Raw genomic sequence first — 23,442 nt, forward strand, 5'->3', positions numbered from 1 at the left:
TTATTGATTATTCGCTGCATCTGTGAAACATTTTCTTTCTTTTTTTTTTTTTTTTTAAAGCAGGTATCTTACCTACATGAGCAATACCACCGTTGACTATTTTCCTAATGTTATGGATGAACTATTAGAACTATTAGAAGCTTCCACCATTTTATTTGTACTAATCTGATATTTTTCCTCTTTCTACTTGTATGTCTTCCCATTATCCCATAATCTTAGTCTGGCCTTAGCGACAGTGATAACTATGAAAATCCCAGATTGGAATTTGATCCCATATCCAGAAAATCCCATTCTCCTGTGTTACCCACTTACCATATGCATGGCTAATCATAAAATCCTTTACTTAGACTGTGTAAGTCCTGCCCCAGTATGATCAGTTGGGAGGATGGTTCAAGAACAGTTCTTGCTTTATAAGCAAGACTTTTAAAGGGCCTCTGACAATGCTGGAATCTATCTCTAGTGGGGACTCTCGGGGGAGCATGAGGGAGTGGATAGGGACAGTGGCAGAGATCACCTATTATGTCTGCTCTTTACCACTATGCAGGTAGGTGTCCCCCGGGAGAACCCAGACTTTTTTTTGCCTTCAGAAATACATGTAACCGACCTCCTGCAATCCAAACAGAATTTCCACTTTTGTTGTCCCCAAGGTGTCATGTTTTGTTTTGTTTCTTTTTCTTGAAAGGAAGGAATAAGGGATGTGTCTGGATAAAGGAATCATGATATTTTCCTATAAATTCATTTTGAGTCTGTAATAGCCCTCACCTATAAAATCAAATCTGACCATGGTGTTAACAAGGTGGTCACACTGTTTCGAACAGAATGCTCGGAGCGTTCCTTGTTTAAGGAAAAAGATGTAACTGAAGAAAAAAGATATTAAGATATTAAAATATGTGTACAATATCAGTTGATGCTTCTTTAAGCTGAAAACCGTCTCATTAAAATCACCCACATCTGACAAACTAGAAAATTAAAAGTAGGCAGACAGATTCAAGATCTAGTTCAAATGTAGTAACCACTAAAATATATGTAATCACCAAAGGGGAGGAAAGGGAGAACATTCAGACGGATGTTTTTGTGGGGAGTATGAAGGGAGAGCTGCCTTTTGGATGACGCCCCTCTGGGACTCACAGTGCCCTCAGGGAGGCTGAGGGGCTGGTTCCCAGTGCAGCTCAACTGCCTGAGGAGAGCGATGGCCATCCTCTATCCTGGCTAGGGGTCAGTGACACAGCGAGGCACCTTGGCAGAAAAGAAAATGTGAGACCTGATGACCTTTGAGGTTCTGCATTTACTTTCACACACAGGAAGCCATGAAGTCCCCTGAACCGGGGCAGCCTGACCTACGCGCTGACAGGAAGTTTGAAGAGATCGATGTATTCTGTTTCGTCAGACTCCAGATGCACGAAGACTGAACATCCCTTTCTTCATTCCCTTGGACTCTATCGAGTCTAACCTCTCGAGTGCATCAAAGAGAGGTATTTCCATGTATTTAATAGATTCATATTCATTCTCTCACTCCTTCTGTCTGTCTCTCTCAGGAACGCTTGTTCCGTGCCAGGCTCCGGGCTGAGCACGATGGGAGATTCAAAGGTGAGGCAAGACACACAGCCATCCTAGAAATGCTAGCATCTAATGATGGAAGATGGGTGTAGAAAAATGAAAATATGGGTGCTTAAAGGTGACATTTATAAATAAGAATCCACGGGATATTAACGGACAGAAAAGGGATATCTGGCAAGGAAGCAGGAAAAGCTGCACAGAGGAAATGAGGATGGGGTGGCTTTTGCGACAGTGCTGTAAAAGATGCGCTGGCCGGCAGGTTCGGAGGGAACGGGGGTCACAAAGGAAGCAGCAGGAGCAAAGGCGGGGAGGCCGGAAGCGGAGGCATCAATCACAGAGCACAGGGAGAAAAGACAGGACACCGCAAATTATGTTTTGTCACACAGCACGGGAAGGCAAAATGTTGAGTCAGAGACCTGAATGTTTGAAAACGAAGGGGGAAAAGTCTATTGAAATTATTTTTCTTTTAAGAAAAAGAAGTAATTTATAAAATAAACAAAGATACCGAATTTCCATTCCAAACACCTCTAAGACAACTAAGACTTCCTCACTCACGTTCTAAACCGTTCCCTTCATATCTTTAATATCAACATGAAGACTACAGGTTCCCCCCTCGTTTTCAGAAACTCAGGCGTATTCACACGTGGGGATTTCCCTTCTAAAAAATACCTAGTCGAAAATTTAGTTTAATTCCAAATAGACTTACTGTGATTCTACCACCTGCCCAGGAATGTGCCAGTTATTGGACAGAGGTAATCCAAGCAAGTTCAGGAATGCAGACTTGAACAGATCTCTGTGTGTTCAAGTTGCAACTTTATTAAATGTTTATCAGTGACACCTGACAGTGAAGGAAAAGTGCATAAAAAAGCATTCAGTTGCAAACTTGGAATAGTGAGATGATTAAATACCTAACTGAAATAGTTTCTAGAATCTTTTCTTAACTGCACTATCACGTTATTAAAAAAAAAAACAACAACAACAAAACCAAACCAAAAAGCCCCAAGAAAACTTCCATTTCAAAAAAAAAAAAAAAAAAAGCAGAAACTTTCAGGAAATAGATTGGCTAATTTCTAAAGGAAACCCATTATAGTTGTTGAACTCATTTAGGAACTTGAACAGCATTATTTTCTTGCAAGGTCACAAAGAAAATGCTGGAGAATATTGTGGAGTGTTTTTCCTTTAGCGAAATCTATCGGTATCGATGAGTTATGGGGCCTGGGAAACAGACAAGGAAACAGGCAGCCTTTCTTTACACATGATCCAGTATTCAGAGATTTAGAAATTCCCACATGACTGAACGGATATTGTCGTTGTCATCCAGATGTTTGGAATCTTTAAGATAACCACACTGAATTTCCATTATTTTGATCACATCTGTGCAGTCAGTTACCTCATTCTGTTATCTCTGTAAATCTTTTGTCTCTACAAACAAGTTACCAACAAAAAAAGACACAGCCCTCAGGGCATGAAATTAAAACCTACTTATTGCTAGTAAATTATTACAGAACAACATACCCATAAGCTTTCTTCCTGAAAAGCTAATGAATTCTAACTTTAATATATTAGCATTAGTTAACATGTATGGTAGCAATTTGCATGACATGGCTAATGTGCCAGTAGTTCACAAAAATCTTGAGAAGAGGCAATTTAGCCAGATGGTTTTGCTCTGCTGGTATTTCTGTTTGTATTAAGGATGCTCACAGGGAGGTAGGGGCTCTAGCTACATCATGATTTGGGGTAAAATATGCAGAAAGGAAAGTATAAGACCGTTCATGGTGCACACAGAAATAAGGGGATCAGAACAACTTATAAACTGGAGACACTTTGGCCTTATGTTACCCAGATCTGTGCCATAAGCAGGCACTTTGGACTGTTTCCTGTAGACAGGCTATTTAAACTGACTATAACATTGCTGTGAAGGATAAGAATAGAGGCTTATTTCAGTTCATTTAAATTTATTACAAATTCTATAACTGTCATTTATTTTTATGTAAATGCTGTGTGTTGTATGATTGGTAGAACATATATATTGATCAGAAACAACAATGAATGTGGGTAGGCACAGGTGAAAGTTATATTTGATAGCCACAGGGAATAAACCCATGGATTCAGCTGGGGTTTACTAAAAAAAACTTAGATCAATATATTGGATTGCTCCCTTTTGAAAGGCTTCTGCGGCCTCTCTAAAGGCAGTGGACTCTGGAAACTTACTTCTGGGAATTTATCCTCAACCAATACTTAAAGGTACAGATAAAGATTTATGCTCCAAGATGTTCATTACAGCATTACTTATAAAGAGGAACAAACCTGAGCCATCTTATAAGCTAATGCTTCATTTGTATGTTGAAATATTCTGCAGTCATTAGGCACATTTTTTGTTTTTTTAAGGCACATTTTCAAATAATAATGACATCACGGACATGCTGCTAGTGTGAAATAAAATTAATAAAATCAATTTATAAAACTGTATATATACACATAGACACATATGCACACATACATGATCAATTTTGTTTAAAATATGCATAGAAAATGACTGGAAAATAGGCACATAAAATGATTATCTCTGAAGAATGGCATTATGAATGATTTTTAAATAACTTCCAGTAATTTTTAATCTTAAAAAAACATAAACAGAACCTGAAAACCTCCAAGTCATATTTTTGTTTTTTCAGCACTGCAAGGTAATCAGTAGAAAATGAATTTAAGAACCAGGAAACCCTGGATTGAATCCATTCGATTGTAATCTTACTTGAAATGTGATCTTGGCAAGCCAACTAACATCTCTGAGCTTCTATATATAAAGAGTCCACCGTAATAAATATTATTTAGTTGAATATGCATAGCCCTTTAAGGCTTCATCCCTCAGTGAATGTCTATGAATTACACTCTCTACCAGAGCAGTCCAGAAAGTAATCCCTAAGAGAGGCTTAGTCAACAAGATGGGAAATTCCCCCAAATTCCATTATATGTTATATTTAAACAATTGAAGAAAAATGCCAAAATCATCCAATCAGGGACTATTGATTATAATATCTGATTGAGAGCATTATACTCCAAGACATCTGCCTTCCAACACTTACAAAAAATAAAAACTTAAACCTTTCCAGCGTTAATGTTGTGATCAGACTCATAAGTAATGTGTAAATTGGTGCAACCTTTCTGAAAAGCAATTTGGTAATGTGTATCAGAATGAATATTTTGGTTGGTACTAGTAATTCCGATTCTAGGAATCCAGCCTAATGAAATTATTTAAGCTGGGGACAAAATGTATTTTCAAAAATATGCTGGAGTATATTTCACAGATTGGGGCAAAGTTAATATCCAATAAAGGAATAGGTACAAATTGTTTAAAATCACATTTCCCAATTTTTTATGAAATGGGATAAGGTGTAAAACACTAATTAAGAGAATGGCATGCAAAATATTATATTCAGCATGGTCACAATCATCTTGTGTCTGTGTACATATACACATGAATATATACATCAACATGTATTAAGGGAAAAATAGGCCAAAATGTTAATAGTAATTGATTATAGGAGCACATAATTTCATTTTTTATACTCTGTATTTTCCAAGTTTCCTACACTGTCATATATTACTTTTATGAGGAAAATCTTAAAACTCACTGGTTATTTCTATCATCTTGAAAAAGTAACAAACAGAGGCAAAAACAAGACTCAAATGGGTTAGGAAACCTAAATGAGTGGAATCATCCATTGTCCTTTTCTGTCCCTCTTTTATAATGTCCATCTCTTACTGTGCTCTTGTTCCTCTGCTTTCATCCAATGCAAGGTATGCAAACATATGTTATTCTTGGAATAATGTAAAAGTTCTTTATGGAGTGTCTTGGGACTTTCAGAGGATAGGTGTATGCACAAAATCCTATCTCCAAACGCGGTATGTGTCCTGGTAGAGTACAAAGCACAGGAGTCCAACAGACCTGAGTTTGAAGCCTGACTCAGTGTCAGTGTTCTATTTTTTAAAAGAGGGCTGACAATTCTAATTTTGTAGATGTATAATTATAATCAGATGAAATTAAGGTAATGCATATGAACATACCTATCACAGTGCCTGAGTTTCAATAATGCTTTTTCTTTTTCCCTTGCAAATGTAAACATAACAAAATTGGATTATATGCAGAGTAGTAATACTCTGCAAAAAGCATTTGTGAAAAATTATGATTTAAGACATATGTATTCAGTGGGTTCCTAAAGCAGAAATTGGGACCAAATATTGGCTGTGGAGAATGAAAATGCTAACCTTACACTAAGCTCCATGCTGTCTGTGGGGGAAAAAGAATATTACTTCTTACCAGAAAGATCACACATTTTCTGCTATGATATCCAAAATTTGGGTTAGTATAGCTAAAATCTAGATGCATAAAAATTGCCAAGAATTTTATGGGGACCCCCTCCAACCACAAATGAGTTTTGGTCACTGTAGTGATTGAGGTTATGTAAAGAGGAATTTTTAGATCATTAGACACATATTTTTTTTAAACACTTTTTTTTTTAAGATTTTATTTATTTATTTGGCAGACAAGTAGGCAGAGAGGCAGGCAGAGACAGAGAGGAGGAAGCAGGCTCCCCACTGAGCAGAGAGCCCGATGCGGGGCTCGATCCCAGGACCCTGGGACCATGACCTGAGCCGAAGGCAGAGGCTTTAACCCACTGAGCCACCCAGGCGCCCTAGACACATATTTTTGAAAATAATTATATTTGTTATAAAAGGAGACTTAAAACTCTGTAGTATCTTTCATTATCAGTGGATAAGGTACCAAAGGGCGATTCTATGACAGACCAGTTTCTATCTTTCAACACACAAGCAAATGTGTATGTACATCCCCCAACTCTATGGTAGTGTTTGTTTTTTTTTTTAAGATTTTATTTATTTATTTGACAGATAGATCACAAGTAGGCAGAGAGGCAGGCAGAGAGAGAGGGGGAAGCAGGCTCCCCACTGAGCAGAAAGCCCAATGCGGGGCTCGATCCTAGAACCCTGAGATCATGACCTGAGCCGAAGGCAGAGGCTTAACCGACTGAGGCACCCAGGCGCCCTGGTTTTTTTTTTTTTTTTTTTAAGAGTTTATTTACTTATTTGACAGAGATCACAAGTAGGCAGAGAGGCAAGCAGAGAGAGTGAGGGGGGAGCAGGCTCCCCGCTGAGCAGAGAGCCCCATGTGGAGCTCGATCCCAGGACCCTGAGATCATGACCTGAGCCGAAGGCAGAGGCTTAACCCACTGAGCCACCCAGGCATCTCTATGATAGTGTTCTATACACATTCCTAGGACTCTCCTTTGCTGACTTAACATAACTCATATAGACTGTCTCTTTATTTTTAAGGGGTACCTAATGTATATACTCTTGTTACATATTTAGGTTATTACTAATCTTTTATTATAATCGATGAATACTTGATAAGCATCTGTGTTTACACTTCCAACTATGTTTATTACTTACATCTAAAATTTATATAAAGATATATAATATTCATATATATTTTTATATACTTGAAAAATTAAACTGTCTTCAAAGAGGTTGGACCAATTCACAGTCCTCTAACAGTGCAGAAGAGTACGTCTTCCACACACTTGCCAAGAGTATGCAAAGTATTCTCTGATTTTTGCTGATCTGGTATGTAAAAATACCATGCTAGTCTTAATCTGTATTGTTTTTATGCTACATAAACGAGACATCTTTCAAGTGTTCTCTATTTCTCTTTGTTTATGTCCTTTTTCTGTCTTTTTATTGGTCTTTATATATTAGATAATTTAACCCCATGTTACATGTGTGACAAATATTTTTCCCACTTTCATTTTTTCTTTTTTACTTTATGATGGGTTTTTTTTTCATGTATAAATTTTTGATACCCTTAGAGTAGAATTGGTCAGTCTTTCCTTTCATGGTTTCTGAGTTTGTGTGTGTGTGTTATTTAGAAGAATCTTCCTCAGTCCAATATTATTTTTAAAAGTTGTCCTATATTTTTATGTGGTATTTAAAGCTTCACCTTTGTATGTCTCCCCCCCCCCCCCCCAGCTGGAATTTGTTTTGGTCTAAGGAGTCTTCTTTTTGTCTGGACAGTTAGTCGTTTCAACAGACTTCACTGAATAATCCCTTCCCCTCCTCTAATACGAAATGCCACTCTTATCACATATTAAAATATTGCATGTATATAGGTCTCTTTCTAATTCAGAAGAGTATAAAACATTGAAATATAATGGAGACAGCAGCAGAGGTGGTAGAGAAATTAAAACCAATGTGGAAAAAACAAAAACAAGAACAACAAAAAATGATAGCAGTGTGGAAACAGATCAGCATAAAATGAGTTCTCAGGCACTAAGTGACATCAGACACTAACTTAAGACTGAGAAAGAATGAGAAGGGAGTTCTTTGGAATTGTTTTCCGTTCTACCTGTGGAATTGGTTGCAAGGGAGGCAAACCATACAAGACTCTTAACTATAGGGGACAAACTGAGGGTTGGTGGAGGGGAGGTGGCCGGGGTAGATGGTTGATGGGCATTAAGGAGGGTACTTGATGGAATGAGCAGTGGGTGTTATATCCAGCTGATGAATCACTAAATTCTACCCCTGAAACTAATACTACACTATATGTTAACTAAATTGAATTTAAATAAAAAAATTTAAAAATCTATGATGTTATAAAAACTCAAAGAAGTGTACAGCAAAGAATGATTTTATTGTAATTTTAATGTAATTGTAATGTAATTTTAAAAATGTAAAGAAAAAGAATAATGCAATAGTTCAGACATCAGTGATGAAAAAGTGTTTTGTGAAAGGAAGCCACTAACTTCTTTCTTTTCCCATTCTCTCTTGTAGTTATCCACTGCTTCTTCTCTGAAAGAGGAAACACAGTCCTTACGTCATCTAAAAATTGTGAAAAAGTGACATATCATTCACTGGCTTGCTCTAAATCCAATTACTGATTCAACAATGTGTTATACATTTTAAGGAAAAGTGTTGGTGAAAGGGAGAGGTGTCATTATTAGGATGATAACTCGGAAAATAATTCTTTGAAGCATTCATCAACAGTCCAAGTTCTCAGGAGTCTTGGCGAAAAAAGGAGATCTGCCTTTATCAACATTTCCTATTTTTTGCCTTTTTTGCTGTTTTTGTGTAATCTCCCTCCAAATCTTCTGTTCTCTTCCTTTCCCTGACAACCAGAGTTACTCTCAGCAACAGAAACCAATTCATACTAAGGTACAGATGACCCACTAACTAACGTCTTCTTCTGTATTTCTCGCATAGGGTTTTCACGGCAAAAACACGGAACCTTTGGGCTAATGAGAAGCTAGCCATAGGATGCTATGGCCAAGTGTATGAACTACAGGTTCAAGGTGGCTGGGTGTGAATCATGGTGCCACTACATGCGGCTGAGAAGCCTTGGAAGTTAACTTAATTGGGTAACAAAGGTACTTACTTCATAGGATTACTGGGAAAATTAAAACAAGATAATACATAGAAAAATACTTTGAAGTGCCTGGTACATAAATAAAAGCTCAGTGCTTTGTTGTGCTGTTATTAATTTCAGATAAGCAGACAGTTGTAGCTTCCCAGCAACCAGAAATCATGTCCCATTGCTCTGTAATTTGTATGAGGTAGGTATGGGGTAGTAGAAAGAGCATGGGAAGGCCTCCATTTGAGTCCCTACTAGGCTTCTACGGGAGTATAATCTTGGGAAAATCATCTGCACTTTCTAATGTCAGCTTCCTTGTCTATAAAATCCTGACCACACAGGACTCCTAGGAAGACAGAACAAGATAATGTATTCATGTAAAGAGTTTTGCTAACTGAAAAGCACTGAACATACGTTAATTATTATACTACAAAATTTCCATCCCGGTCATAGATTATTGTTATTTTCTTGGTTAACAGGTTCATATTCATTCATACAATGAATGTATGTAAGATTCATGGGAGATGTAAAAATAAATAATAAAGGAAACTTGTCATTGTGTGCTTTTACTTTAATAGAGTTCTAGTTTTAAAAAATCAAAAGTTCATGGCTAAGAAGGCATGGAGAAAAATGTTTATAAGCCTTTTATGCATCCTTAAATTAAGTTTTTATGTTCTTAATTAATTAAAAAAGAAAATACACATGTTTTATCTTCCATCATAATCCCAAAGCATTCTTTGTCTCCATTATAATTCTAGGCTAGGATGCCAATCTGTAATTTCTTTTTTGGAAAAGTCCGTTTTTATAGTGTGATCTTGGTACTAACCTGTTAACAAAAATTGGATGTTACAGTACAATTAAGAAAAAGAATAGTGCATTTTGAATCCTCACAGCACAAATAGGCCCAAACATAATGAGATATTTCTCCTATTCTTCAGCTGTTGTTCTTAGGACACAGAGTAATAACCACTCAGTGTATTACATGTTTGAAAAGGAGTCCCTCCCCAATTAATGCATGATGCACATGGAAAAACTCAGCAAGCTGCAAAGAGCTTTCATAGGTAGGATGCTGTCATAATTAGTATCACTGGTAAGATACCTAATGGGCATGTCAAACATAATTTGGGCCCTGCCCCTCGCCCAGAATGGCTCTTTCTGGAATCTTCCCATCTCAGTTCATGGGAGCTCCACTCTTCCAGTTGCCCAGGTCAAAACCCTGGGAGTCATTGCTGATTTCTCACTCTCTGTTCTCAACCCATATCTAATGCATCAGCAAATCCCATTAGCTCTCCCTTTCAAATAATTCTCACCACCGGCACTGCCCCATGTTGGTGTCTGGATCCCTACAACGGTGTGTCACCTCCCTCCCTGCTCTAGCCTTCTCCGTTGGACCTCCTGGTCCCTAACTTACTAATTTACTTCAACTTGGATGACTATTTGTCCACAGGGAAGGGGACAGTGCCCTTTTGCTGCCTGAAATAGCAGCTGGCAGGTAGAAGACACTCATTATATTATTGATTTTAAGGGAAGAAAACCCCAGCCTCTTAACTGGTCTCTCTGCTTTAATTCTTGCCCCTAGCAATCTGTTTTCAACAAAACCTTCAAAGTGTTTCTGTTCAAAACTAGGGAGTATTCACTTCTCTGCTACCCAGTCTCACTCAGAGCAAATGCCCAAGTCCTTACAGTGGCCTGTTGAAAGCCTGCGTTATCTACCCTACTCCTCACTCTCAGGTCCCAGATGCTGCCCACCTTACCTCCAGCCTCACCTCCTCCTTTTGCCTACACATTCTGTTCTCACCACGCTGGCCAGGCATGCTGGCTGTTCCTTCTGCTTGGAAAGCTCTTCCCCTACAGTCTCAGGAAGAGACTCACCTTCCCACTTCCATCAGGTCTTTGTTCCAATTTCCTCTTCTCAGACAGGACTTCTCCGGCCACCCTAGGGACAGTCACACCCTCACCTCCAGGATCCGCTTACTTGTCACCATCCTACATCATCCCTGCCTTTTACACTCACTGTTTTGTGGGTTGACTTTCTCCCCTCTCTACAACATGAGCTCCAGGAGATCAGGGAATCGTTGAATCCTCTTTCATTTCCTTGCTGCATCCTAGCACGCAGAACACGACTTGGCACATAGTTCATGGTCATTTACTATTTACCGAATGAATGAAAGAAGTGATAGTCTCTCAGTGGGTATCTAAACTTACAAAGGCATTAGTCAGTGGGAACAGGATGCATCCATTGTGAATTACTCTTACAGGTTATCTCTATTTATCACCATATCCTAAGCAGACCTGGCATAGTAGTGTATCAATCTCTCTCCAAACAAATCACAATATACAAGTTCTTGAGAGAGACAGAACTGCTAACTCCACCCATTCCCCTGTTGTTGTTGTTTTATGGCACTAGTAAGGATTTTTCCCATTAAAATGTATTTATTTCACAGGCAAATTCTTTCCCAAATCTGCCTTACCCATGTTTTTCTGGCCACAGCTGCAAAGTGGGGTATTTGGTGCCGAAGGCAACTGATTAGGTTAAAAATACATCCTCGGCTGTAGGCTGGCATCCATTTGTATTTCATTATAAGATGGTATTAAAAATTACGCCTTGGACTCTTAACTGTCTACAGCGTAGTGCATCTGTCACCCCAGTTTGTCCTGATAATCTGCCCGAGAGAGTGGGTACAGCAGTCAGTGGTAGTCCCGTTAACAGATAAGGGAATCTGAGGCCCAGAAACGTCGGTCATAGAGGAGACCCTTGGCAGGATTTCCTACTTTTATTTTTTTAAATCTTATTTTACTGCCAGTCATCTCAAATCCCAAATAGAAAAGGCTGTCCTAGGTTCCACAATTAGTGTTTTTGAAAAAAAAAGCCTCAATTTCTGCCATACCATGGGGATGCTGAACATCGGTACTTAATACCTGATTCTTCTTGCTTAAGTTGAGCTCTAATAAACTGGCAAAGATAAACAGGACCCAACCCCCCTGTAGTTTTAATTTCTAAGAAAGCACATAAATTATGAAACTGTATTTTTTGCCCTAAATTTTTATTCAGCGGTAATCTAATTTTAGACATCCCCTCCCCCCCCACCAGGCTGGTTTCTGGAGAAAAGTTCTACCTTCTTTCTCAGATTTAAAACGCCAGAATATTATCCCTACTAAACAGCATAGAAGTTGCCCTCTCCAAAATCATCTTTAGCTGACTTCCCAGGCCTGGTCCAAACTCCCACAAGTGCTCTTGTAGAATCCATCCTGTGTCCCAGTGTTGCCTCATGTGAGCTACTCATTTCCCAGCTGTCTCCCCCGGCAGATCCCACATTTCTGACGAGCAGGGATTAATCATCTCTGTATCCCAAGCAGCTAACACAGTCCTAGGCACATCACGGGTGCTCACTATATGAGAGCTGAATAAGCAAACGGAAGAAGGTAGTCATCAAGATTAATGGGAAGAGAGGGGTAGGCGATTTCACTCTGATGTTTGTACCCTTCCACATCCTCTTGTCCCTTTCCCCCGGTCACTTTCTATTCTCTAGATTGCAGAGTTTGGAAGTAGAAACCAGTGGTGACTTGTCCTGCTCTTGCCATACAGCCATCTGGGCCTCCACGCTACGGTCTCTAAACAGGAGAGTAGACCCCCTTGGGAAGGCCTGTGGTGGTCCAGCACTGCCTGTGACTGGAGATATGACTGTGTAATTCGGGGATTCAGTATTAGGAAGCAAATTCCTCTACAGTTATAAACTAAATTCTCCGATAATAGAAGTGATCGTCTGGTCTTCCAATCTTGAGTTTTGCTTTTATATTATTTATCAACTGGTTCAGAAATCAGGGCATGGAAGAGGATTTTGTGGGGGGGGGGAGAGCTGGAAGAGGGATTCTTAAATCTCTTCCCAGTGTGGACCAGTGGGCTTTGAGATTTTTAATTTGAAAGGCTTTTCCTACGCTATAAATTATGGGTCCCCCACCCTACCACTCTTATTAATAAAGGAAAAGACAGTAAGGCAAGATATTGCTGTGAAATGACACATTATTGTGAATTCAGCAAACTCCAAAAAGCCCAGAAACAAGCGTTAGACTTTGTGATGATAAAAGTATTTCTATGCCACAGCAGAACATTTTGTTTTGCCCTACATTCCTAGAATCATACGGTTCAAAAGTAAGTATCAGGGGTGTCTGGGTGGCTCAGTCAGTTAAGTGTCTGCCTTCCGCTCAGGTCATGATCCCAGAGTCCTGTTTCCAGCCCTGTGCCCCTGCTCCCTGCTCAGCAGGGAGTCTGCTTCTCCCTCTGCTCCCCACCTGCTTGTGCTAGCTCACATGTGCTCGCTTGCTCTCTCAAATAAATAGAAAAAAAAAAAAAAAAAAAAAAAAAGGTAAAAAGGTAAGTATCAAAAAAAAAAAAAAGGTAAGTATCAAATTACCTGTATCAAACTTTTGGGCCTCTCTCTCCTGATATTCTCCTTCTCCCCAAAATCTTCAAACCTGTTCTAATGGACATGCAACCACATCAACTGGATCTGCCAGGACCCCCTCTAGACTTCTTCCCATAATGCTGAAGGAATGCTTGAGTCTGGCCATGACAGGATGACAGATACCTTCTCATACAAGGCACTTGATTCAATCCATGGCATGGAATCCAGATGTAGGGACCCAAAGCCAACAATATTATTTAGAGGCTGAGTAGCTCTATGTGTCCTACAGACCTATTTCATCGTTATCCAAGCCTGGAGACCCTACTAGGCCAGAGTTTTGGCAGATAATAAGATGTTCCAATTTATTTGGTAGTGGTGCTTATCATGGTTGATTTCATACAACCCTGCCAGGCAGGGATCATCACTCACATTCTACAGATGAGGACACTGATTGGAAGAGAAGCACAGCTAGTTATGGGAAAGGTGGGGATCTGAGTCCTTATCTTTCAGTCTCCCACAACTGCACACAGTATCCCTAGTCTTAAATGGTACCTGAGGGGCCCCGTCCCTGTTACTGGAAAATGCACTACAAATGCAGGAGACAGTGGTAGTGGAGGGCAATGTGTAAATGGGATAGCTAGAGTATTACCACAAGGCTTTGAAAGAACTGTGTCATTGTCCCGCACAGATAGGCAGATGAACAGAAGAGTGGTACATGGAGGTAATTAGGTGGCCACCAAACTGTAGGCCGGTATTCCCCAGAGACCAGATTTAAATAGAGTTTGGGGACAGTGATTTCTCTAACTTGCTGGAAGATGTTACATTAATGCACAAGAAGCAGGACGCACCTATGAGCCTCTGTTTCTCAGAAGCTTCTTTTTCAAGCTGAGCTTCCAAGATCCACAGACCAGGCCTTCTTTGTTTCCTAAGTCACTAGACGTTCAGGTTTTCTCCTTTGTTGGAAAGTGTTGAACCACCTCTTATTAAGAGAAGTAGGTTCCCACAAAACTGCCCCTAGACCCTCAATCTTTTTGTTGTGATACCAGAATCCAAGCACAATGCCACTCACTTCCATATGTGCTATCAAAATGAGTAGTAATACTAGATAACCCAAAGTTCACCCTCAGAGCCATGTCCACGAGGAGCTCCATTTTGGAGTTTAGTGTCTCCAGAATTAAATCCAATGAACACAGTGTCAACAGAAGCTTATTTTTCCTCTTTGGCTCTCTACCTCCTACACCCAAGACCATCATGTCCCCTAAACTGAAAGTAAGGAACCTAAGAGGCCTAGAATCATCCTTCATTATAGTCAACGAAATGACCGTCCAATCCCAGAGCTTATGTCTACAAAGTAACCCTCCTTGTGCTCTCCTCCATTCAACTTCTGTAATTGCTCTTCAAGTTCTTATCTTAACACTTCTTCCCTGGTCTACTCTAATCTTTTCTTCAGCACATTCCTTGCCTCCAGTCTCACTTTTGAAGAACTCCTTGGAGACCTACTCTCCTTAGGATTACTGTCACATTTCCTACCTTTTCCTACACTTTGATCCCTCAGTAAAGCTTTAGGGAGGTGCTTATCACACCCTCTGTCAAGGTTAGGTCATCCATCCATCACCTCAGAACTCTGCCTCTGGCCATCACTCTTTTTGACATCGTTCCAGGTACTAATAAAAGTCAAATTTGTGTGTTTGAGCTATTTCTATTCCTTTGTCATCTCTGAAATATCGGGAACTATCCCTCTAATTCAGCAAGTCATCATTCCTATCACCTAAAAAAGTTTAGAAATCTCATATTGTCTGATCACATGTTCCCATACTATTCAGAGAAGAGCCAAGAATTCTTTTCTGTTTCCATCCAATTATACTTTCTATCTCCTCCCCACCCCTGGCCCCCCTCCCCCCCACCACACCTGGCCAAGCAAATTCCATGGCTACCAGCTCTGATCTTCTGCCAGGCTCTTACTCTTGGTGGGTGTTCAAGGTATGCACCTTTGAATTGTTACTTTGATTTAAACTTTTTTTTCTTTTTTTAACCTATTTGATGTATAAAGTGAACAGCCTTTATAGCTCATCAAGTACGTTTTTCTTGGATTGTAAGTTATGGCGGGGCTACACAAAAGGAACTTTTTGCTACTGGAAATTCATGCAAGGGGACGCCGTGTGATTATCAGGAGGAGAGCATTCAAAGCCACTCAAATAAGGTGCAAAATTTAATAGTCATATCTTGAGTTCAGTCTTGGGCAGGTAGCCACACCAAACACCCGGTCATCTCCACATGTGTTGTCACTGATATGACCCACTAGTGGGGTTCACAACGATCTGGTCTTGGCTCTCAGACTTAGGCTGTCACCATCCCTGGGGATCTGGGCCTATCGCTAGAGCCTAGGCAGTTAGGGACCAGACTTAAAAGAGGATTCTAGTAAATAGAGCTTGAAAAGCGACCGGCGCCTCGGCTCATCCATACTTACTTGGTGAGGTTGGGGAGGCTGCACCTCCTTCTGTTGACGTGGTTGGAGGCTTTGTGTCTGGCACCGGCAGAGGCACAGGCCTGGCCATCGGTGGTGGCGGCGGCGGTGGCAACATCGGGGTGGGAAGGAATGGGTTGTGCACTTTGCCTTGGCTACTCCCATTGGGCTGTGAAGGCAGGAGCAAAACAAAACAAGCAGAGGGAAAAGAAGAAACAGATATCAACCGTTAGCTGCTTCTGAAAATGAAAGTGCATTAGTTACCTCTTAAGTAAATTTACCAAGTATCTAGCTGCTTGAATTCTTCCTTCAGAGCACAGAGATTAAAAAAACCATTGGGTTGTTCTTGAGGCATTTCACAAAAGCATAGTGTCAGGCACACATGCTCAATGTATCCCAAACTTATCTCTCGAGTTACTTTGACCTTCTCTACATCCTGCTTCCCTAAAACGACCTGCCAGCATTTGCTTGGAATGCTTCACTTCTGTATTAATTGCTACCTTCATCATCATTCTTGCGATTAGTATTTATTTAATACACAAGTGTTTTGTAGGTTGTGAAATTATTCCATACTGTCTACTTACACAGATATAATGATGTTGCCCAAATACGCATTTGAAATTAAAAATAATATTTTATTTTCACTCCTCAAAGTTGATATTATATAACATTTAATAAATATGTTAAGTGAACATAAAAAATTTCTTTCACATATTGTATAACATCAGGCACAGAAACTTTAGAATTGAGCTGTCAAAATTCTGCTAGGGAAAAATATCACTTCTAATTTTGATTTAAATTATATAAGCATATGCCATAACAGTCATATTTATTTGGCTGCCTGATGTTAGAACAACCAAATCACAGCTCTTTGACAAAAGAAAGTTCCCCTCTGAAGAAAGCAATAAAATCCATTTTATTTTCAAGTTTTTCAAAATAGTCCCATGAAGAGAGACCTGCCTTAAACCCTATAAAATTTTGATCAAAATGCAAAACTGGGAGCTTGACAGTTATATAGGATAATGTCAGGACTATTTTTAAAAAAGTTAGAAACTTAAAAGTCAGATGCCTGATGCTGGTGATCACTTCAGATCTTTCATGGTCTCCCATGTGGCCTTTCTGACTCTGGACTTTAGTGACACTGTACACGACCAATAATCACAGCTGGTATTTGGGCTGTCGTCCCGAATCAAAATTCAGGTGAAGGAGAACTAGTTGTCCCAGGCTTTTAAGTGTACGCCTAATAACTCTGCAGAGGCGGCCTCAGCCAGCCCCTCACCCACGTTCTCTTATATATATATATATTTAGTATTGTTCTTCAAAGACTATCTCGTCTGACAGTCAGAATGCTATGCTTTCTTGCCAGCAAACCTGCTCGCATGTTATTCTGAGTGGGCTAAAAGTCCGTAAGTGAATGCTTTACAATAAGCCAAGCAAATGAATACACAAGCAAAAAGAAAAAAGGCCCCATATTGATTTGTTGTCTAGACAGAAATGTATCTGCTAACACATCACCAGACATTAGTCAAAGCTGCCGGTTCTATCTCAGATATGCAGAATCAGGTATTTCTGCAAGGGAAGAAAAATCAGTGACAGGGCCGTGTGATATAATATTCTCAATTAGGCAGTAATAATGACGGCTGATCTGCGGCTTCAAGCATAGCCCTTAGGAGAAAAGGAAGATCACATGTGGCTTTACACTGGTCATTATTTTCTAGTCGTTATTATTATTAGTGGCCTTGGGACACCGCTATCCAACTGTAAACACTTAGTTCAGCTTTGAAATAAAATTTGTGATTTTTAAAAATCACTTTTGCGTTTGGAATATCGTCTCAAGTTGTGATTATTTGGTTTACTAGAGAAAAAATGAAAACATTCATTTGACGCCGTTGAATGCTGTTTAGCTTTATACAAAGATAAGTGGGAAAGATAACTACTTGCAGAGATAACAAACCATAATAAACTGTGCTTCCAGCATCTTGAGTTCAAGTACTGGTCAACTTGATCTAAAGTGTTAGAAGACTGTATTTTTAAAAAATATCAACTTAGTTGATCTGAAACATCTGTGCCCCCCGCGTCCCCCTACCTCTCCCTACCACCCCAAACCATTATTTAAAATTATTTGGTCTTTCTATTTGGTTCACTGCGTGAGCCCGAGAGTTAGTGTACATGAGGTGGAATTATCAGCCCACAGAGCTTAGAAGGTTATACGGTTCACCCTTGAGATGATTTATACCCATAAACTTGACAGTTGCGAACTTAACATAAACACTTTTTAAACCCTGGCCAATCACTCTTAGAGCAAGTTAACTTTCCCACAATCTAGAATAAATATGACATTTGTCTGCAGTCCGTCAGCACAACATTAGAGCACCCTGTCACATGGTCAGAAGGTCTCCCCTTGTTATTTTTACATTCAGGTACTATTTCTAAAGAAATCGGAAAAAAAAAAGAGGTCTCCTTACATTGAGGAACCCCACCTGTCCAGCCTGCTGACCAGCATCAGGGCAGACAAGTTGGACAAACTCTTTCAGCGTCTCCTGAGGGTGATAGCGGATGGCTGGGTGAGAGAAGTAAGGCCCGGGCTGCTGGATAATGGGCGATGTCGGGAAATGAAGAGTCGACGGTGTTGCGTGCGGGCTTGCTGTAGGAAAAGAAAACGTCAGAGTCATGAAGAGAGAGTCCCGCCTTGCCACAGCGTCCACGCCCGATCCAACCTCCTTCTTCCCTTCCTTCCTGACCCAACTCACGGCACTGCTCACGTGGCTGAATTTAACATTGCCTAGGTCTGATAGATTTTCTTCCTTAAGGCTCTAAGACAAACATGGAGGTTAGATTAGCGTAGGGTTTCAGGCTGTCTTTCCATTTTCAGTGGACATGAGTTATACAGGCATTAATAATCCTTGGTGAAGCTGAAGATTATTCATTACCTTAAGAGCCTTTTTAATGAAGCAAGCAATAAAAAATGTATTTGGTAGATTAGACCTGATTTAACTGACATTACATATGACAAATTCTAGTTTGCACGTATGGTTCCTCTTTCATGCTGAGCTAACGCATAGACAATAATTCATTGTTAAAGCTCTTATACCCCTTTCAAGGAAATTTCTAGGGACTCATACAGGATGAAATTTTTTTGAAGTATGTAGTAAATGATCACCTAATGAACCTGTGCAATTTGGGTGCCTCGTTTTACATGGAAGGTATATGCAGCCCCTCCCCCCCCTTTTTTGTCATTTCAAAGCCAAACTCAGAAATGCATAAATGTTAGAGCAGGGGAACCCACAGGCTGAGTAGGCAATGACCCTTGCTCAACTGTGGGCCTTCTGCCCATAAAAATTGATAAAAGAACTCAGACAACGATGACTCCTTTTTATTTGAGCCCTGCTAAATTTTATTTGTACAAGAAGATTACATTAGATTAAAAAACTTATGTGAGCCTCTTGATACTGTCTCTGAGAGAACTTTTGCCCTTGAACTGGAAGGGTGATTGATGAAATCTGCTGGAGAAGGAGAGCAGCCTAGGGGAAGGGTTGGGGATACCCAAACCGAGAAACGCCAAGGTAGCAGCTCTCACTTCTCCCTGAGGGCTGCAGAAACAGCTCTCAAATAAAAGCAGATGAGAATATTTATCTTGCCTTACTCTTTGCAGTGAAGTCTTCAAACTCAGGGAATCCCTGCAAAGACCAAATAAAGGAATGGCCGAGTTTTCGGAGAGGAAGAATTTCCTAATACCAAAAGGGACTTGTAGAGCAGACTAAGCAAGAGAAGCCACACTCCCTATCACACACCGTAAGTGTGGCTGAGGACTATACAGATAATCCAGCCCCACTGACCACTGGGCATGGGTTCTTTGTTCTCTACTGGGATGGCTTTGGTTCTGGGGCACTTTCTGACTATTGAAATGGCTAGGACTTTCAGGTTCAGAATAGCATCTAATTTTTAAAGAGTGAAAATGGGGGTTTGGAGTAGAAGCAATAGCCTAGTCCATGTCTTGCAGATGATCTGATGGGATCCCTTCATTCACAAAACGTTTAATCTATCCAATAAACACTGATGGGCTTCTACTCTGGTCAGGGGATTCTACGGTGGGCCAACACAGACAAAATTTTCTCTTCAGTCATACAATTGAGGGCATCTTGAACACAGCCTATTGAAACCAGAATTCTTGTCCTCTTCCATCCTTTATACTTGCTCTCTTCCAATCTTTCCTGTCTTAGAAAATAGCTCTTCCATCTATATAATTGTTCACTGTCATACCCCCAGAATACTGTTTGGTACTCAACAAATATTAGTCGAATGTACAATCATTGATTGAATGCAAGAGTGGTACAGAAATCAAGAACCACACAAGTCGACTTAAAACTTTGTTTTTCGGGGCGCCTGGGTGGCTCAGTGGGTTAAGCCTCTGCCTTCGGCTCAGGTCATGATCCCAGGGTCCTGGGATAGGGTCCTGGGATCGAGCCCCACATCGGGCTCTCTGCTTGGCAGGGAGCCTGCTTCCCTCTCTCTCTGCCTGCCTCTCTGCCTACTTGTGATCTCTGTCTGTCAAATAAATAAATAAAATCTTTAAAAAAAGACAACAACTTTGTTTTTCTTTTCACCTGGCAAAAAGCCAGAGAGTTTAGGGATCTGTTATTTTCTCTGAGTTAAACAACCTGCAAGTGAAGAAGTTAAATGGCTCTGGTCATCTCTTACTTTGCAAATGGTGCTTTAAGGAACCAAAGTTGTTTTGTTCATCTAATATGGTATGGTTGTCTTTGCTGGTAGCAAGAACATTTGACCCCGCACCCTGCATTTGACTAAATAGTTTCTAGTCAGGGATGGAATGTGGCATTTCCCAAACAAGGCTGGGAATGTACTTAAGCGTAACAAAAATGATACACTCCACTTGGGTAGCATGTCAAACACAAAGGTGGGAACTTCACTGTCAAGAGTCCCCAGCAAGCAGACCTTAATGATGAAGTGACAGTGCTTCAGGTGCTCAATGGAAAGTGATAAATGATTGTTCACTTATGAAAAATTGTGATGGCCAACAGAGAACGCAAGGGAAAATATTCACTTGAGTAAAGATCAGGCGGATAAAAGTTAAAGTTGATAGAGGGAAGAATTCAATGGATCTTGGAATCCCTCCCTTTAACTGCTAATAAACATCCTAGCACTCTTTGTTACTAAAAGAACATCATTAGCAACTTTTTAGACCTTCATTTCTTTATTATATTTTAATAAAACAATTCACCTTTTCCTTATGGCACAAGTTTAACACAATCCTAAGGACACATGGTACTATATGAAATTTATTCTGCAATGACTGACTTATAAGGACCAACTAATTCTTAATTAGCACCAGGAAATCATTTAGCCTGTAGTTTCAAATTAGGCAACTGCTGAGTCTGCACTTCCAAGGGTTATCCCTCACAACCCTTACTTTCTCATGCCTTGGACTTTGTGGTATTCAGCCACTAGTTCATTGTGGAACTGGGTACATCAATCACTCAAGATCTTGAGCTTTAATTTCTTCAAACAGAAAATAGTTGTGTTACAGACATTACACAGACCTCTTAAAAATTATTAAATACATGCTATTTCTCTAGATAAACTGCTAGTATCACTCTTTTACTGGACAAGACCCATGTTTGTCCATTCTCTAAAGCTCAGCCTTCGGCAACATCTAAATTTGGATTTTCTTCTTTCCTAGTTCTTTCTTTTCTCTCTTTTAGCTTGACTTAGACGTTTTCATCGTGCCTAAGTTTTTGCCGAAGTCGTCTCCGATCATTTTAGAAAGTTCCGTTGGGGTCAAATCAGTCCATCACTCAATCTGTAAAATTCACTAAATGTATGTTGAGATCTTCAGATCAGGGTCCCACAGAAGAGACACTACCACTTGGGAGAATTCTACCGTTGCGAATCTGGCGTGGTGCTAATGCAATCCACAAAGAAGGGTCTCTGTCCAAATTTTTGACAGAGAAAAACATCTCTTATGGATGTGTGTGCTGTGAGTAGTTGACACAATAAAAAATTATAGCACATTATGTCAATGCATATTTAGCTCCTTTAAAATGTGCATTATTTACTTGAGAGTCAATAAAGGCTTTTCTCAAGTGGTTAGTTTATTGCGGTGCATCCATCTGTATCCATGTTGATGTTAATACAATTTTGTGTATTAAAAGGCACTACAAAATTGGCTGCTTCTGGGGTCTAATACTCTGAGTACCCTAGGCCAGGAGCAGCGGAGAGTGTCAGAAACACTCTGCTCTGGGTGGATCTCACTACCAGCTTAGACTTTAGCCAGAGGCCAGACTTATTTAAAACAGCCGCTGGGCTTTTTCACAAACAATGCAAATGAGAAGGAAGGAAATTGGATCTGGTTTCTCTGGCTAGAATGGCACCGCCTACACCTTCTGAACAAAGTAGCCACAATTCAAGAAACTGGGAGCCAGAATTTCCCAAAGGGGGTACGAGCTCAGTTATTTATTACAAAATGATCATATTACTGGATGCTTAAAAAGAAGAAAGCAGGTCAGGCAGGTTGGTTTACTTGTTTGTACTCTGCCCCCGTCCCTCGCCCCGCTTCTTTAAAAAGATTTTCTTGGTTTTAGTTTAAAAGAGAAAAAGCTAAAAATTCAACACAATATGTGTTTTTATTTTTAACTTAAAAATGCTTTCTCCCTTAAAGCAGAATGAGGACTGGAGAAGGAGAAGGTCAAGGTCATTACTGTATTATTGTGTATTTAGGGAGACTTATTAGATCCAAGTGACTCTCGGTCTGAGTCCTCCATAGGGAGGAGGACTTATAGACAATATTCTAGCTCAGAAAAGATAGTATCAGGGAGGCATAGCCAGATAGGTTCGGAAGCTCATACTTCATTCTCTTATAAATCTTGGGAGAAAAAAAGAGAGAGGAGAGTAATCTTGCCTTATCATTTTTAGCAGTTTTGCCCAAACTCAACCTCCAAGAATTCTAATAACCTTCCCGCATATTTCCTCAAACCAGAATTCATGGGTCGAAATACGTTCTAGTATTTAACCTGCATATTGCTTTAATTGCTTTATTCCTTGTCCACGAACCATCACAGATTCTCCCAGATTGGACAAAGACTTGGGTCCATTTCACGTGGCTTTCTGGCAATCCTAGAGTCTCTTGTCTGGGAAGCTCCAAAGAAAAGCCGTCAAGAGAGCAGCGCAAATAAAACCTAATCCCCCTTCAGGTGCAGTGTGCTCTTAAGGCAGCTTGACACACAGCCTTCTTCCCTCACAGGGGGAACCATCACTCCCAAGCCTTGGCATTTGTAAAACTTCACAGTCTTACCATTCATCGACCCTAAGTCAGGGGCAACAAGTGAGAGTCCAGACTGTTTCTGTGTTAGCGCCGTTACCAGAAAAAGCCACTCGTCCCTTCAGCGGTAAGATGTTCTTTAGACAAAAATAACCATTTCTGTAGAGCAATGGGTGGCATTAAGAACTACTGACTACTCATATTTAGAAGTAAAGATTTTAATAAGGCAGAACTCTAAGAGGAGAAGAAAGTGGAAAAACAAAAAAAAAAACCTGTACTAAGGGAAAAAAGCCTTCCACAAAGGCAAATGGAATTTGAATTA

The 23,442-nt window shown here is 40.0% G+C and overlaps 1 protein-coding gene across 9 annotated transcripts in view; it reads right to left on the bottom strand.

The window, feature by feature from the left end:
- NFIA (nuclear factor I A) overlaps nt 1-23,442 on the bottom strand; it is a gene marked incomplete at its 3' end in the record, with an annotated part of 358,370 nt that overhangs the window by 34,637 nt on the left and 300,291 nt on the right. For 5 of the 9 annotated variants that reach the window (XM_080801173.1, XM_080801175.1, XM_080801171.1 and 2 more), the window contains 2 exons: nt 18,310-18,488; nt 15,848-16,013 (listed from right to left, as the gene is read on the bottom strand). In XM_080801173.1, the coding sequence (XP_080657299.1) occupies nt 15,848-16,013; nt 18,310-18,488 (345 nt within the window). The remainder of the gene's footprint in view (nt 1-15,847; nt 16,014-18,309; nt 18,489-23,442) is intronic. The other 4 variants (XM_080801176.1, XM_080801174.1, XM_080801172.1 and 1 more) reach the window with 1 other exon arrangement.

The sequence above is a fragment of the Martes martes genome, assembly GCF_963455335.1.
Source record: "Martes martes genome assembly, chromosome: 4".
Lineage (NCBI taxonomy): Eukaryota > Metazoa > Chordata > Mammalia > Carnivora > Mustelidae > Martes > Martes martes.